This window comes from Cavia porcellus, unplaced genomic scaffold (genome assembly GCF_034190915.1).
Source record: "Cavia porcellus strain 051 isolate PalLab524CR breed Dunkin Hartley unplaced genomic scaffold, mCavPor4.1 scaffold_11, whole genome shotgun sequence".
Lineage (NCBI taxonomy): Eukaryota > Metazoa > Chordata > Mammalia > Rodentia > Caviidae > Cavia > Cavia porcellus.
This window is the reverse complement of record NW_026947494.1, coordinates 57,856,964-57,875,507: the sequence shown is the minus strand read 5'-3', so window position 1 is coordinate 57,875,507 and position 18,544 is coordinate 57,856,964. Positions and strand designations below refer to the sequence as shown.

General features: G+C 39.6%; 1 protein-coding gene across 11 annotated transcripts in view; it reads left to right on the top strand.

Annotated features, from left to right (window-relative positions):
• Positions 1-10,846, top strand: part of Ocln (occludin) — a 78,160-nt gene extending 67,314 nt beyond the window's left edge. For 9 of the 11 annotated variants that reach the window (XM_013146474.3, XM_013146437.3, XM_013146446.3 and 6 more), the window contains 3 exons: positions 1,942-2,113; positions 5,298-5,339; positions 7,599-10,846. In XM_013146474.3, coding sequence (XP_013001928.1) covers positions 1,942-2,113; positions 5,298-5,339; positions 7,599-7,700 — 316 coding nt within the window. In that variant the 3' untranslated portion in view covers positions 7,701-10,846. The remainder of the gene's footprint in view (positions 1-1,941; positions 2,114-5,297; positions 5,340-7,598) is intronic. The other 2 variants (NM_001199716.1, XM_063257866.1) reach the window with 2 other exon arrangements.
• The last annotated feature ends 7,698 nt before the right edge of the window (positions 10,847-18,544 follow it).

Genomic DNA, 18,544 nt, shown 5'->3' with positions numbered 1-18,544 from the left:
GTTCTGTGAGATCCATGTACTGAGGCTTAGCTTTGGCCGTTAAAACCACGATAAAACCAGAATTTCTCCTAAAGTTTGGTACAAAGAACTTGAGTAAACAGTTCTGTAAACAATTTAGTGTTTTGGCCAAGGTTGTGGTTTAAGTTCGTGTTGCTGGTTGGTTCTAACCCACTGTCACCAAATGCATGCAAGTGTGCTGTGTGGCCTTTTCTCATGCCTAAGTGTCCCGAGCTCCAGGACATAGATCAGAAATCTTCCTGGTTATGAATGCTGGTTAATCAAAAACTCTTTGCGGGGAGGGAAAAAAAAAACAAAACAACTCTTTGATGGGGCTTGAGATCCCCTATTCAGTGACAATCCTGGTGCCTCATCTGCCCTCCCCCAAAGAATTTTTGGCCTCCTTCAGCCATCTGTGTATAAACCTATTTGCCTAATTTGTATTGTTAAGATTTTAACTGAAAACTTTGAGAAACCCTAAAGTTTTGTTTTACTTTTGATACAAATCATGTACTGTCTTCTCTCATTAAAATGAAGATAGTAGGCTGACTCTTTCATCTAAATTTTGAGATTTCACATTGCTTTGAAGTGTCTTAGTCCTGTCAAACTATTCAGAGTATTTTCTCAGTAGGTTGTGAGTCAATAACGTCATCGTCTATGCAAAGAGATGCTCTTGTATTCAGGGAGACAAGTGGTGCAGAATTCTAATTTTTCTTCATACTTGAGTAAGTTTTTAGATTGTTTCTATATGAGCATGTGTGCCAGGTGTGGTGGTGCAGGCTTGTAAGTCCAGCATTCTTGGAGGTTATAGCAGGGGGATAAAAGTTCTAACCCAGTGTAGGCAATTTAATAAGACCCTGTGTAAGATGTTTTTTAAAGACTAGAGATGTAGCTCAGGGAAAAGGCCTTAAGTTCAACCCACAGAACCACATAAAGGAAGGAAGGAAGGGAGAAGTGAATGCATTGGTTTTTGGTTTATTTTTGGTTTTCTTTTGTTTTTGAGACAAGATCTCCCTGCATAGTTCCTTTTAGGATGGCCTTGAACTTACTGAATAGCCCCAGTTGGCCTTAAACTTGGGATGGGCCTCCTGCTTCATCCTCTTGAGTGCTGGGATTACAGACATGTGCTACCATGCCCAGCAAAAGCACAGGTCTCATGTGTACTTTTTTTGTGTGTGAGAGAGGTTGAACCAAGGCTTTGCCTATGCCAAGCACGTGCTCTACTACTGAGCTGCATCCCCAGCTCCTGTGTATACATTTTTAATGTCTGCTATTGTAATGAAAGGGCAAAATAAGCTATTTTCACTTAGGAAATACAAGCCAGTGTGAAAAATGTAGATGGGGTAGGAAACAGCTGCACCCAACCACTGCTCTGCCTTGCAAGATCAAAATAGGTTCAACTAAGAACTTCGAATACAAGTACTACGTTACCACATGGTGGTGTGCTAGGATATAAATGAATCCTGTAACTCTGACCCTAAATTTCATAAGTGATTTTTAACTTGATTTCTGAACATTAAAAGAAATAGTTTTTAAAAAATGTGAGTAACACAAAAAGTATAATTTTTTCTACATGCTAAGCAGTCACTGTCACTGAGTACCAGCGCAAAGGTACACTCTTTTTTTTTTTTTCCATTTTCTTTTGTGGCAGAGTTTCTCTATATAGTTTAGTTTGGCCTTGAACTCACTGTATAGTATAGACTGGCCTCAAACTCAGAGATCCTCCTGCCTCAGCTTCCCGAGTGCTGGGATTACAGATACTTGCCTCCACCCCCAAGAAACGTATAATCCTTAATAGTTCTTTGTATCCCACTTCTTTTTCTCTATAAAAAACACAACTAGAATGTCATTTTTCACACTCCACCAGCTTTATGATCTTTGAGGAAGAATATTGGATTAAATTTCTGTTAAGGACATATATGTAATTTTTCTCTTAATCCTTAGAGAGTATCCACCCATCACTTCAGATCAACAAAGACAGCTCTACAAGAGAAATTTTGATAGTGGCCTGCAGGAATACAAACGCTTACAAGCAGAACTTGATGACGTCAATAAAGAACTTTCTCGTTTAGATAAAGAACTGGACGACTATAGAGAAGAAAGTGAAGAGTACATGGTAAATTCAAACTTGACATTTGTGTGTTGCATAGAATTTGATTTTTCTTCTATGGTATTCTTTATAATGATGCATAAAAATTTTGGTAATAAACTGAGTGTGGTGGTGCATACCTTAATCCCAGCACTCTGGAAGCTGAGGTAGAAGGATTGCCACAAATTTGAGACCAGCCTGGGCTACATAGTGAGTTTAAGGCCAACCTGAACTACATAGCAAGACCATGTCTCAAAAAAACAAAACAAATTTTCTTCTTTTGCTAGTTATCATAAAACTGTAACTTCGAAGTTGAAAGCCTTTCCAAATTGCAATGTACTAATTTAGTTGAGAATTACAAAGTAATTGTCTCTCGATGTTTATCACTTAAAGTGGTCACCCTGCTTTTCTATTGACAATAAGCACATCATTCTGTATGTAAACAACTCAATAGGGAAGCTGTGAAGGTGTGCTGGAAAGCATACTGCCCTGAGTCCTATTGGTGGAACACTTCAAAGCACATTATGAAAGCCTTTGTGCAGCAGTGCATGCAGCACACACAGCCTGCATTTCAGAGCTTTTAAGTGTGAAAAATAGCTGCAGTTTTCCATTTTATTATTGTGCTATATTTTACTCACTAGAATCCTTTGCAGATAGACACTGAAGAATTTCTCCAGTACCCAGTAGTAGCGGTGAGACAGTGATGTTTGTACAGTTTTGTACTTCTGTCTGCTCCTCTGCCAGAGTGTGGCATTGCCTGCCTGGTGGTGGGTGTATCTCATCTTTGTTGTAAACCAACCCTGCAGGGCATGGACTGCATTCCCCCAGGAGCACCCTAGAGGGCGCATTGGCCCTGCAGTCCACTAGTGCCTAAACAATGAATTGTCTTTGATATCTCTTCCTCTCGCTCCCTGTTTAGTGGCATGTCATATTCGTTTTAGTAGATACTCTTTGCAGTTTCAGATAAGGTGATCTGCTTTTAGTTTTGAAGTATTTTTTCTTTGATAAAACTATTGATATTATGTGGTTTCTGTGTGGTATATGGTACTGTTAAATAAGCCTTTTAAAAAAGTATGTGCTTTTTTTTTTCAGGCAGTCTTACTTTGTAATCTAGGATTGCCCTGAACTCATTTACATAACCCAGGCTGGCCTGAAATTCACAGTGATGCTCCTGTCTTAGCCTCCCAAGTACTGGAATCTCAGGCATGCACCACCTCATCCGGCACCTTTAGTTCAGTTAACTATTTTCTGGGGTGGGAGTGGGCTACGGGTTGAACCAAGAGCCTTTACACTAAACTACATCCCCAGCCTTTGTAAAATCTTTTTAGTCTTTTTGAGGCAGGGTCTCATTATGCAGTTCAGGCTGGCCTTGAGCTCACTTTTTAGTCCACATTGGTCCCAGACTCAAGGATGTTTCTGTCCCAGCCACCAGAGTGCTGGGATTACAGTTGTGAGCCACCATACCTGGTTTTAAAATCTTTTATTTCAAAATAAAGACTTGAGGGGACTGGGGATTTAGCTCAGCAGGCATAAGTGCCTGCCTGGCAAGTGCAAGATCACAAGTTCGATTCCTAGCACCAAAAAAAAAGACTTGATAAATTTTCTAGGTTTGGCTTGAGTTTGTGGTCCTTCTGCCTCAGCCTCCCATAGTGCTAACAGACATGAATCGCTATGCTGGCTGTAGTTAACATTTATTGATCACTTATTGTATCTTTGATGTTAGAAAAACAGATAAAATCTTGTGTCTCCTAACAAAGGGCTTATATATATATATATATATATTTTTTTTTTTTTTTGGTCTTTTTTGTTTTTATCAGTACCAGGGATTGAACTCACGACCGCTGAGCTGCTTATGCCGCTGAGCTAAATCCCCAGCCCCTCTATTTTTTTTTTTTTTTTTTTTTTTTTGAAGGCAGGATCTCACTATGTAGTGTAGGCTGGCCTTAAATTTACAGTGATGCTCCTGCCTCAGCCTCCTAAGTACTGGGTTTACATGTGTACACCTCCACATGTGGTTTAAAAAACTTGTATTCTAAGAGAGAAACTGATGTGTGAACAATTTGAACAAAACAATTTGAACAATGTGGCTGTACTATGTTCACATATCATAAGAAGCGTTATCTAGTGCAGTGTATACAGAAGGGGTAAAGTTGGCTGAACATGTGGAGATTATAGGAGAAGCTTCCCAGAGCAATGACAGTCAAGAATTCTCCAGAGAGGCTATGTGAATGCCTTAATCCAAAATACTGGGGAGGCTGAGGCAGGAAGATCATAAATTGTGGCCATCCTGGGCAGTTTAATGAGGCTGTCTTAACGTACAGTTCAGTGGGAGTACACTCACCTAACCTGGCCTTGGGGATCAGTCCCTAGCGACCCCTGCCATTACCAGATGGAAGGGGCATAGAGTGCAGGATTACAGCAAAAGGAAAACATGGTAAGAATCTTGAATCATTCACATGCCTAATTTTTTTTTTCAAGAATGATACATAGCAGGCACAGAGCTAGAAAGGTGGAAAGTAAATGGAGCGCTTAGCCCACTGCTACGCAGGGACGTAGCCATTTCTGTGCCTTAGTAAAGACTTATGATGTCAGTGTTCATCAGGCCTGGCATGAGGGTGAGATAAGAAGCAGCAGAATAGTCACCTGACGAAGTGGCTCTGTGTTGGACTTCTTCAGGCCACTCAGGTGGACATAAGAGTTTTAAGAGCTTTATGACTTTGTTTTAGGTTTTTTCTTTTTGGTGCTGGGGATTGAACTCACGACCTTGCTTTTAACCAGGCAAGCGCTTGAGCCACTGAGCTAAATCCCCGACCCTTGTTTTAGTTTCTTGTGTTTATACCAGAAGCTGTCATTTTTGCCTCCAAAATATAACATCAAGAATGTTAGCATTAAAAAAAAATGAAACCAGGGATTTAGCTCAGTTGTGTAAGTGCTTGCCTTGCAAAGTTAAGGTCATGAGTTCAATCCCTGGTACCACCAAAAAGAAAAAAAAATGTTAGCATGGTGACGCCTGCTATATTTCCAGCACTTCAGAGACTGAGGCAGAAGGGTCTGTGAGCTTCAGACTAGTTTGGGCTACCTAGTGAGGTCAAGGCCACCATGAATTACATACCAAGATCTTGTCTCAAAAACCAAACTAAACCAAACCAAACCAAACCAATGTTATTCTCAGTGCTCCACTAATATGTTCCCTTGTGTTTCTCATTGATAGGCCGCTGCAGATGAATACAACAGACTGAAACAAGTTAAGAGAGTGAGTATGGTGAACTGTAAGATTCTCTCAGGAAGAACTTTTCTGTGTTTTTTAATTTAACCTTTAGGATGACTATGAATACTTTATCACACATACACTGATTATAGATAAAAGGTCCTATAATTTGAGTATAAACACTATGACTGATTGAAACTTTAATTTCACATTTTCATAGCTACAACCTATGCTAATTTTCCAAAAGATAATTTTTATTATAGTAGTTTTGTTTGTTTGTTTGGTTTTTATTTTGTTTTGTTTTGGAGGCAGGGTCTCACTGTACGGTTCAGGCAGGTTTTGAATTTATCATGTAGCCCAGGCTGGCCTTGAACTCATGGTGGTCCTTCTGCCCCTGGCTGCCAAGTGTTGGGATTACAGGCCTGTACCACCATACCTGGCTAAAAAGTATTTTCTTATTTTCTTCTTCTTCTTTTTCTGCTTGAAATAAAGTAGATTTAGAAAAAAGAAAAAAATGGTGGCTGGGGATTTAGCTCAGTGGCATAAGTGCCTGCCTGGCAAGTGTTAGGTCAGGAGTTCAATCCCAGGTACCGGAAAAAGAATGAAAACAGGGAAAAATGTATTTTCTTTTTTAAATTAAACATTCAGTAAAGTGCACAAATGAAATAGTACACTTGGTACATTTTCTTTTTATCTTTTTTTTTTTTATCTTTTTATTGGTACTGGGGATCGAACTCATGACCACCTGCTTGCAAGGCAGGTGCTTATGCCACTGAGCTAAATCCCCAGCCCCTCACTTGGTACATTTTCACAACAGGACCACACACCTGCATCCTGGTACCCATACCAATAAGTCAGTTTCCTTGTGTCCTGGCAACCCCCATTCTTTTACTCCCTTCAGTTCTTAGCGTTTTCTCTTCACATCAGATTGCTTTTGCTCATCTTGAACTTCATTTCTGTGGAATCACATAGCATGTATTTCGTGTGTGGCTGTTTTTGCTCAGCGTTGTTTGTAAGATCCAGTTATGGTGTTAGTTGTGGCTCATTTATTTTTATTGGTGTCAAGTGCTGTGTTTTATGACTTAACTTACTCAACTGTTCTATTGCCAGTGGATGTTTGAGCCCTCAATTTTTGACCTTTGCACATAATCCAGCATCACATATTTTTGTAAACATGCACACACTTGATAGGTATATCCTTCCTAGTAGGGTAGTAGGTTCATCGGTTGTATGTGTGCCTGGCTCATGACATTCTGCCAGGCAGCATCCCCAGGCTGGGCCAGTTCACATGCCCTCAGTGTAGGTAGCGCCTGTTCCTCTGTGTTTTTGTAATACTTATGTTAATGGGTCATCATTGACCTAAAATATTTTTAAAAGATTTTTATATTAAAGTTTTTATGAATTAAGAACCATAATTTTGTTTGTTCGATTTGTCTTTTTGAGACAGGGTTTCGCTATGTAGTTTAGGCTGGCCTTCAACTTATTATATAGCCTACATTGACCTTGAACTTGCAGTGATTCTCCCACCTCAGCCTCCTGAATGATGGGATTATAGGCATGAGGCACCACACCTGGCTAAAAACCATCGTGATTTTAAATAAAAGTTTTAAAGAGGCATATGTAAAATTTTCAGTTTCCCTTATCCCCTACTCACTTCCTTCCCCCATTGACGTCTTTATCTTTTTGAAATAGGGTCTCACTATGTAGAACATCTGCTCTTGAGCTCCCTTTTTACCCCAGGCTGGTCTCAAACTCATGGCAATCCTCCTGCCTCAGCCTCCAGAGTTCTGGGATTACAGGAGTGCACCAACACATCCAGCTTCCCCCATTGACTCGTACCATGGTTTCTATTTTATTGATATTTTAAAGATGATCTGTTACCAAAAGGCCAGTAAGTTGTCTTGGTAATGTAGCGAAGTTTTAGAAATGAATGCATCCTTTTTAGAAGATAAGATTGAGCAGAGTTAGCTGTCTGTGTGGTTGGTGGTACAGCCAGATGTCTTAGTGTTTGTTCATTTATGCTAAGCAATTCTGTATGACTAATCTTCCCTTTTTAAATTCGCCTTTGCAAGCTGGGCATGGTGGCACACGCCTGTAATCCAGCACTCAGGAGGCTGAGGCAGGAGGATCATTGCAAGTTTGAGACCAGTCTGGGCTACAAAATGAGTTCAAGGCCAGCCTGAACTGCCTAGTGAGACCTTGTGTCAAATAAATAAATTAAATAAAATAAATTCACCCTTGCCTTCTTAGCAGAACTATTTTAATTTGGTTTTGTTCATGTGATTCATTTTCCCCCCTCTTTAGTCAGCAGATTACAGAAGTAAGAGAAATTACTGCAAGCAGCTGAAGAGCAAACTATCACACATCAAGAAGATGGTTGGGGATTATGACAGACAGAAAACATAGAGGGCAGATGCCACGTTGCTGGAAAAATGAAGGTGTCTCTGTAGTGTTCTCAGAAGACAAACGACTGGACCAGGAAGCCAAAACTTTGTTATCATTACAGAGTTTTGGTAGCATTTGTATCATCAGTTTCGTATCATCAGTATTGAACCATTTTATAAATAACTTTTGATAATCACTTGGGCTGAACACTCCAATTAAAAATTTTACAGTTTAAACATTGGTTTCTGTGTTAACAAATACTGGGCCAGGCTTTATGCTGTACTATTTGTAATCCTTGCACTCTAGGAGGCTGAAGCAAGAGGACTGCAGGTTCAAGCCCAGCCTGGCCAACTCAGCAACTTAGTGAGACCTGTTTCATGTTCGTTTGTTTGTCTGTCCATCTGTCTGAGACAAGGTCTTACTGTGTATTCTGGGTTGGCCTGGAACTCACTACGTAGCTCAGGTTGGCCTTGAAATTACAAAGCTGGGGATGTACCTTAGTGTGAAGGCTCTGAGGTCAGTCCCCCACACTAGGAGAAAAAGAAAGAACAAAATACTGCTCCGGGGTTTAAACCTTCACACCCTAGACAGTGGATACCTAAGTACTTCTTATCACATAAGCAGTCTCACTAACCCTACTAACAACCCTTCAGATGACTTACTTACAATTTCTTTTCAGATAAGGAACCTTGGTCCTTGCTATAAGTCTCTGAAATGAAACTACTTGTTTCAAGCATGCAGTTTTGGTTAAGTCTGTTTTATAACTCTTCTAATAAGGTTTCTGCTTCTCATATTTTAGCTACTGTGTATACTGAGTTCTACCAGCCCCTGTATTTGTTACTATATTTAAATGGTTAAAAAAGGATTTTTGTTTTATGTTACAATGGATAATTAAGATCATGTAAAGTTGAGATCATGTAAAAATTAGATGTGTGAAATTTAAAGACTATAAATATTTAATTTTTGAAAATCTAAGTTTAAATCTAGTGGTTACAGTTTTGTGTATTTTTAAATACTTTTTATCTTTTATGGTTTACATGTGTTTTTTATAATCAACTCAACATTTTCACTATATCAGTATCTGATTAAATTTATCTTTTAATTATGACTTGAATTATATCTTCCAGGAATGTTCAAGTTTTATAAATGTTTTGTAAATATTAAGCCTGGTATTTTTTCTGTATACTATATCTACTTAACATCATTAATATTAAGCTGTGTAATACTATACTCAGGAGTTGTCTCTATTTCAAACTAATTTCCCAATCCTTTCATTTTAAGAAAGTGGATGTATGAATGCTATCTCATAAAACATCAAATTATTTTAAATGGTGCTCCATCTTTGGTTTTTTTTTTTTTTATCTTTTTGAAACAGTCTTGCTATGCTGTTCAGCCTGGCTTTGAGCTCATTTTGTAGCCCAGGCTGGTCTGGAACTTGAAATGATACTCCTGCCTCAGCCTCCTAAGTGCTGAGATTACTAGTGTGTACCACCATGCCTGGCTTTCATTCTTTTTTGAAAAGTGAAAAGTTTTTTTAAAGTCAAAGTTTTATTACTAAAGTAAAATTAGTTGATAATTCTGCAGTAACCACGGTAGTTGTGTCCATCTAATTTCTGATTAAGACTTTAAGAATCTTTTAAAAAATAATCTTTAATCTTTAGTGTGTAATTCAAACATTTGAAAATATAATTATTTTCCAAAGATAAACTTTATTTTTTGATACAAGGTGTCACTGTGTAGTTCAGGTTGGCCTTGAACTCACTATGTAGCCTGTGCTGGCCTCAAACTCTACAGAAGTCCTCCTGCCTCAGCCTCAAAAGTACTGAGATTACTGGCCTACACCACAATGCCTGGCTGTCCAAAGATCAACTTTTAAATAATGTTCCCATGTAACACTGATTCATTTCTTCAAATTGAAGAAATTCTTAGTTTTCTACATGTGATACATAGTGCAAAGTATATTTTCATAGCTTTTAGATTTATATCAAATGGAAAGACTCTTGAAATGTCTTCATTAAGTTAACTTCATTACGTTAAAGTTTTTAACTCCTTGTTCTTGGAAGTTTGTCAGTGTTCTCACAAAACAGATATTCTGCCGAATGCAGAGAAGGAAATAGAGTCATATGACTGTAAACTTGTGATATAAAATTGGATTTTGAAATTTAAAAAGTGAGAAACTACATTTTAGATGTGGTACTTATTACTAAAGATTACTTTAGGAGCCAGGATCAAGGCATTTCTGTTGGTGTTGACATTAACTCACTGGATGTAACTTTGTAAAGCTATGCCTCAAATTAGTTTCCTAGTCTGGAAAATAAGAGAATGAGATTCAGCTTCAGAGATTAGATTCTCTCCCATCTGTCATTTGTGGTTCATGTGTCTCCATTCTATTTTCTACCATGAATTACTGTTCTGAAGAATTTCTTATGAAAACATTTGGTCCATCTTCTAAAAATTTCCCTGAGTAAAGTGATGCCCTAATTCATAATTTTGTATTATAAAACTGGGATCAGGAGCTGGAGATTTAGCTCAGCAGCATAAGCGCCTGCCTTGCAAGCGCGAGGTCATGAGTTTGATCCCCAGTACCGATAAAAAAAAAAAAAGAAAAAGTAGGATCTGTACTATTTTATTTTGAAAAATGTAAAGAAATACAGAAAAGTATAATGCATGGACCTGCCACCCAGAAATAATTTGTTGTATGTACTTTGTATTTTTCAAAATGCATTTTAGTATTTATAATAAATAGTAATATTGTACATATATACTCACACATATACACTTGGAACCTCATTTAATTCTTGGAATACTCTTGACATGTAACCATTTCTTTTTCTCGGTTTTTTTTTTTTTTTTTTTTTTTGTCTTTTTCCTTTTTATCGGTACCGGGGATTGACCTCACGACTGCCTGCTTGCAAGGCAGGCGCTGATGCCGCTGAGCTAAATCCCCAGCCCCTTCTTATTCTCGTTTTACAGATAGGAAACTAATGATTTGATAGATTAAGTGGTCCATTGTTGTACTAGCAAATGGCAAAACTGCAGATTGGAAACACAGTCTCTTCAACTCTTAGGTCCTATGCTTCCACCCTAGGTAGGCTTTGTTAATTAATGGGCTGTATAATGTAAGATCGCTCTGACATGTAAATAAAGTATTCTGTTTTAATGTTGAATTCATCTGAAATTTAATTAACATGAACTTCTTACTATAAATATGTGAAAGACTATAAGACCTAAATGGCTTTATGGCCCCTGTAAAGAAGGGTCAGGCAGAGGATCACATGTTGGAGCAGTTTGAGCAATTTAGCAATAACCTGTTGCTGAACTGACTTAGCAATGCCCTGTCTCAAAGTAAAAAAGGGGTAGGGCTGTGACTCAGTGCAAAGGCCCTGAGTTTATCTTCTATACCAAAAAGTCTTGGACCCAAGGACTCTGGCTTCCTTTGGGGCAGTGGGAATTGCTTACACACATTCTCCTGCTGGTCCACTCTGGACCTGTATTTTGTTTTTTTTAATCTTTGTACCAGAAGTTGAACTCAGGACCTTGCTCTTGCGTGGCAGGCACTTGTGCTGCTGAGCTATCTCCTGGGTCTACCGCTCTGGACTTTTTCAAAGGCTCAGCTGCAGGTGCCAGGACGCTGTGGGCTCTTAGGTGTCAAACTCCAGTTCCATTTCAGAAGCTCAGCTGGAGAATCAGAATTAAGCCACACTGTTCTGGCTGCCTGAGATTCTGTTACACCACACCACACCATCCTGCCTGAAATAGATGCAGGACTACATCAGCCTGCATATGTTTTACATTGTTAGCAGTTTTCCTAATGGGAAAAAAAGGTATAAAAAGTTAAATAATTTGGGCAAACTTTAAAAACAAATGTATTACTAAATTACAATCATGGCCCTTTGCAGTTTGAAAAATAATATGGATACGCATGCGGGATTTTTTTTTTTTTTTATGCAGGATGTTTTTACCTGACTGAACAGGATGTGAGTGTTCCACGTTGTCATGGGACGGGCTTGCTGTCTCTGTTGTCCTGTTGCTTTTCCCTCTAGCAGTTACTTGACAGGGGTTACTGGGCAGGTTGTTTAGCCTCCATGGACCTCAATTTTGATTCATCATTTGTGGAGGGTGCTGGGGTTGAACTCAGGACCTCGCTCTAGCCAGGTCCTACTTTATTATAAATGGGACAGATAACCTGAATTTTAATGAAAATACTGACAAACACTTTCAACCATCTTCAATTTTAAAGAGAATTTTAAAAATCCATAAAAAATACAGAACTTCAAAACAAGATAGGAAATTAACAATGCTTAATATTATATTGCATATTGTGGTCTTCAAAACAGTTGCTGTGATTACCAGATGCAGGACTACTCCAATAGAAGCAGTTAATGTTCCTTTCGATGACCTATGAGCATTAGTAGTAGAACTGTCTTAGGTATCTGTGTGTGTACACACATATGTATATATGTAACTTTTTCCTTCCTTCTTTTCTCCTTTTCCCTGTCCCATTTCTTTCCTCTTCAGCAGTTTCATTCTCTTTCAGAATATGCGTTATAACTTTTGGATCTTATTTACTCTTTCAGTTTCTTACACTAGGGAGACAACATGTTGTTTACCCATATTGGTCTGTTTTATTTCACTTGTAAGTATAAACTCTAGTTGCATCATTTACCTGTAAAAGCCTTGAATTGATCCATCTTTATAGCTGAGGAATGCTATCTTGTATTAAAATACCGTACCCTAGGGCCAGGTACTTAGCTCAGCAGCACAATTGCCTGCTTGGCAAACATGAGGTTGTGAGCTTGATCCTCACTGTGAAAAAGAAACAGAAAATACATTATGTCATTTTTATGCTTTTTGCAGTTGATGGGCATTTGAGTAGTTTCAAAGATCTATTACAAATTGTGCTGCTATAAACATGGATGAACATATGTCATTGTGGTATGATGTTTTTAATTCTTCTGGGAAAACACCCTGAAGGGCAATAACTTGGTTGAATGGGACCTCTAGTCCTAGTTTTTGGAGGAGCCTCCACACTGATTTCCACAGTGCTTGTACCTATCTACATGCCTAAGAGGTTGGCAAAGGATGTTCTGCCTCACAACCCCGCCAGTACTGATTATTCAGTGATTTTTGATGATAGCCATTGTTTCTGGGGAAAGGCAGAATCCCAGGACCTGATTTTTTCAGTTCTTTATATGTTCCAGATACAAGTCCTTTGTCTGAGGAACAGTTGGCTGGTTTTTCCCAATATGTGAGTTTTCTTTTCACTCTGTGGGTGACTTATTCTGCTGTAAATAAAAAAACTTTGTAATAAGATGAAATTCCAGTTGATCCTTGAAGTACTTCCTATGTAGTTTGTTCTTGTTCATGAAACCTTTGTCTACTGCCATGTCTTCAAGATTTCCACCTAATTTCTAGCAGATTTCATATTTCTCTTTTAATATTTAGATCTTTGATCCATTTGTGCCAGGGATTTAGCTCAGAGGCACAAGCACCTGCCTGCAAATTGCAAGGCCATGAGTTGGATCCCTGGCACCAAAAAAAAAATCTTATTTGTACTTTAGTGCATGGCGATAGCCAGGGGTTGGTTTTTAGTTTTAGTATTCAGCATATGGAAAAAAGTTTTTTCAGCACCATTTATTAAAGAGGATTTCTTTCACTGAACATCTTTGGCTCCTTTCTCAGTGAGAGTGTGGCTGAGTGTAGGTTGTGTCTGCATCTTTTCTGTTCCAATGATCCTCAAGTCTGTTTGCCAGTACCATGCTAATTTCATCACTGTAGCTTTGTAGTATAATTTCAAGTCAGGGATTGTAAGGTCTCTTGCTTTGCCTTTGTTGCTCAGGATTCTAGGTCTCTTCTGGTTCCAGATGAATTTTAGGAATGTTTTCTCTAGACCTCTGAGGTACACTAATGGTATTTTGATCAGGATTGTATTAAACCTATACAACAGTTTTGGGAATATGGACACTTACACAGTGTTGGTCCTTCCTATCCATAAGCAAGGGTATCATTCCATTTTCCAGTATCATCTTTAAACTCCTTTTTCAAAATCCTGTAACTTATACTGTATAGATCTTTCACTACCTTTGTTAGAAGGATTCCTAAAAATCTCAGTTTTTTGGATACTATTGTGAAAAGTGTTGTTTCCCTGATTTCTCTCTCACTGAGTTTGTTATTCGTGTACAAGAAGTCTACTGACTTTTGATCGTTGACTTTGTATCCAGCTACACCTCAGAATTTGTTTACTAAATCTGGAAGTGTTTTGTGGAATTTTGGGGGTCTTCTAAGTAGAGTGTCTTGTGGTCTCCAAATAATAATTTCACTTCTTCCTTCCTTAGTCCTCCTTTTATTTCTTTCTCTTGTATAATTGCTCTGGCTGTTTCCAGAACTATATGGAACAGAAGTAGTGACAGTAGATATCTTCACCTCGTCCCTAACTTTAGGTTGAAAGCTTTCAGTTTTTTTCCAATTAGTATGATGTGGGCTGTTGGTCTGTCACAGAAGACTTTTTATCTGATTGAGGTAAAGACCATCTACCTATTCCAATTTTCTGTAGGATTTTTTTTTAATCATGAATGTGTGTTGGACTTCACCAAAGGCTCTTTCTGCATCCACTGAGATAAGCATGTGGTGTCTGTCCTGAGTTTTGTTAACGTGCTCTAGTATATTTACTGCTTTGCCTATGTTGAACCATCCCTGCATTCATCCTGGGATGAATCAGAGTTGGTCATGGTGTGCAATTTCCATGATGATTTGCTGCATTCCATTGGCCCAGCTCCTGAGGGCAGCCTAGCCAGCAGACCATGAAGGCTGAGATGCTTGCAGAGAAGCCCTGACCCTGGGGTCAGCAGGGAGCTAGCCACCTGCCGACATGCCTCGCCCCTGCAAAGCACGAGGTGCTGCCCTACTGCCCAATGCCACGGGCTTCATGTCCCATCTTCATATATGCCTATGCATCAGCGTGGGCAGTGTCACTGTGCATCCTGTGACAAGGCCTCTCCGCCCTAAACCTTTGCTATGGCTGCACCATCCCTACTGCCCCGCGTGCGGAAAAGCAATGGAAGCCCTTTACCTGGGCAACCCGGTGGCAGACGCCATCTTGCTGCCCATCATGACCCCAAAAAGGAGCAACTTCCTGGCCAGCACACAACTTGGTATGGACAGTGGCTGACAGCTGTGGGCGGGACTTCCCTGACGTCACAGAGGCAGGGAGCCGCCTGTGGTCACCGCCCACTCAGGGTGGGTCTGAAGGGCCCCGCCCTCTCCAGCCTGGGAACTGGATCTTGTGCTTCCTATTGTGTTTTGCACCAGAGGAGTTCCCATCCTGGCTCCACTGTGCTTGGTTGAGCTTACCAGTTGGCTAGGACTAAGTAGCTAGTCCCAGACACCCAAATATCTGATTTCAGTATAGTTCAAATTTTAGTCTGGAGCCAAATGACTAAAACAAGCTTCTGTGATTTCCTGAAATGCACAGTCTTTGATAAGCCTCTGGATGCCTGCGAGGTCAGAAAACGAATGGCCACTTTGGTTTAGCAGGGGCCTCATCGTATTCTCTCGCTGATTGGCATTGCTTGATTTCAGCCGATTTGCTCGGCGGTTTCCAAATCTTGCGAGCATCTTAGAAACATATTACTGAGCCCAAATACTGGCTGTCTGATTTAGTACGTATTTCTCTTAAGTCGTTGTTCCTGATAACTGCTGCCTCTGCTTCAATTTGGAGAGAACTCAAAAGTTCACAGATCACAAGGACTACTCTGATTCAGTATGTATGTCTGTAGAGAAGAGCACAAGCTTTGTAAGTGTTCAAAACTTCTCTAAGCAGCATGTATTCTAAAATTAGTCGGATACCATTATTACACAAGCAAAGCACATAAGCAAAGTTCACAGAAAAAGTACAAACTGAAGATATTAAAAGACATTTAACCTGCATTACTCTAAGAGAAATGTAAACTATACCTTAACACTTTTCACCTGCCAAACTGGCAAGCACACAGATTCACACAACACAGGGGAAACTATCTGTTGTGCTAACTTGGGCGGCTCTGATATGTGTGACACTTGGTCAGCAGTTCCGTGTTAGCAGAATGGAAAAGCAAGGTGTGTTGGCCTTAGAAATACTAGCTCTTTGAGCCAGGGATTTAGCTCAGCAGTGTAGGCACCTGCCTGACAAGCACATAGGTCCTGAGTTTGACACTGGGATCAACAGAAAAAGAAGAAGAAGAAAGAAGAAGAAGAAGAAGAAGAAGAAGAAGAAGAAGAAGAAGAAGAAGAAGAAGAAGAAGAAGAAGAAGAAGAAGGGGAGGGGGAGAGGGAGAAGGAGAAGGAGAAGGAGAAGGAGAAGGAGAAGGAGAAGGAGAAGGAGAAGAAGAAGAAGAAGAAGAAGAAGAATGGCTAGTAGCCAGGGTGCTGCTAAAGACATCAACTTGAGACAACTGGTCATTTTGCAAGCAAGATGTATAAGGAACTGGTGGCAGCCAAAAAGTCAGCGTTTGCAGATTTGCCCAGCTGATAGCTTCTAGACCCCAAAAGGTGAACAATGAGCATTCTTTCAGGAATCACTTTTATTTTGAGGTTATTGTAGGTTCACATGGAGTTGTAAGAAACAAACTGCTGGATCCTTTTGCATGTGGCATTCACTAAGTGGTAACATTTTCAACAACTACAGCACAATACCATAACCAGGGTATTGGCACTGAGACAGTTAAAAGACAGAAGCCTTCTATCACTAAAATATTCCTCCTGAAGTCTTTTTTAATAGTTGTTTAGTTGATGGATTGAGGTACAGGGTATTGAACTGAGGGGCTTTCCACTGAACTACATCCCCAGCCTTTTTTTATTTGGAGTTTGAGACAGGGTTCCACAAAGTCATGAAGTCCACCAGGCTGGCCTTGAACTTGTGATTCTCATGTCACACCCTCCCATCATGTGGGGCTTCAACATTGGCCCAAAAGCCCTGGGGTCAAGCAGTCACAGACTGTAACCTCCACAACAGTGAGCCAAAATAAGCCCTTTACGTGAGGTGTACTGTGCACCTGTAATCCCAGCACTAAGGAAGCTAAGCCTTGAGGATCACAAGTTCAGGCTCCTCTGGGAAATTTAAATAAAAAGAAAAAGGAGTGGGGGATGTACTTCAGTGGTAGTCGCCCCTGGGTGCAATCTTCTTCTGTACACAGGAAAGGAAGAACAACAAATGGCTTTTTGAACTGTTTATACACTTAACCTTCCATCACCACCAGGGGCAGCAGCACCACCTGATTCTCCAGGATGAGAACTAGCACAACTGCCCAGGGTGGGACAGAACATTCAGGGAGATGTCAGGGAGGGGCAGGAGGCTGCGCCCCGTTCATAGCTTGAACTACCTGGAATGATTCATCCCTAGCTGAGCGCCCTTCTCTGCTCCTCCAGGGCAAGGCTGGAAGACTCAAAAATTCTTGGGATGGAGACTGGGTTTTTTCTTCAAGCTTAACAGTGATAAGCAAAGGACAGTGTAGGAGGAGACACCTTTGAAAGGATCTTAATGAGAGTTTTGGAGGTTTTAAAAGGGCTCCCTGTGAAAGCAGGAAAACAAGAGTTAAAAACTGAACTCGGATTTGGCAGTGATGGCTTGGAAGATGTACTTACATTTGCATATATGCCAGCATTGTAAGCAAATGTTTTATAGTTATTTAGAAGAGGAATCCAAGCTCTTCCGATCTGGTAACTTCCGTACTTTCTCGTTCTTCGATGCAATAGTTCATGTGCTAATTAACAGTTAGTTAAACTTTATTACTTTTACTGTGGTGTTAAAGTCCTTTGCTGTGTGCCAATCTGCACCTCTAAAATAAGTACCAGATGAAAAAAAATTAAACCACCTACTATTTCACTGTCAAATGATGCATTAAATTAAAATGATTCCTAACAATTTATCAGTTTAATATATGTATAGTAAGTGTACTATTTTCATTTCAGGTTTGCAGATGGTTTTCTCTAAACTACATTTGTATCAAGTTTGTATGTGAACAATTTTTTAAAAAGCTCCACAATAAGGTACACATAGCGTGTATTTAAGAAACTGGCAACCAAATAAAGAAGAAGCGGGGGAAGCACTGGGGGGGGTGAGGAAACAAAGAAAGAGAAGGAGGAGGAGATCGGGTAAGAAGAATAAGAAGAGGAAGAAGAAGAAAAGAAAAAACTGATACTGCAGATGCTTGTGAACAATCTGAGTTAAAAATGCTTAGATTGTGAGTAACTTGTTGTGCAAGTGTTTTGCAAGACAAGCAAGCATTTCTAATAAAATTTAACTTTATAAAGGTGATGTCTTGCAATACCAGTAGTACCTGACACTGAATGTCACATGATCACAACTGAGCCAATGGTTCCCTACTCCCACACCCACACAACAAATGTAAAATCAAATTAAAAATGATTAAAGAAGTGATTTTCAAGTGTGCTGACTTTTTTTTTTTTTTTTGGCTACTGGGAATCAAACTCATGACCTCACACTTTCCAGGCAGGCACTTAACACTGCTGAGCTAAATCCCAGACCAGGGCCCCAGACCAGGGCTTTGGATTTAGCTCATGGCATAAGTGCCTACCTGGAAAGCAAGAGGTCAGAAGTTTGATCCCCACCACCAAAAAACAAACAAACAAACAAATCCCCATGCTGTTAAATGATCATATTGGTTAATCTTATTGCATATAAGATTACAAAAGAAGCATTAATTCCGCTTGTATATGACTAACTCTAGTACATAGACAGAAATATGGCAAAATGGTCCCCATTTTAAATGAATTTTTTAAAGAAATTCAAGAGCATTCTAACTGATTGAAATCGAAAATGTAGTTTTTATTTCCTCTAGAAACTTCAAAATGCACTTACCCAAGAATCC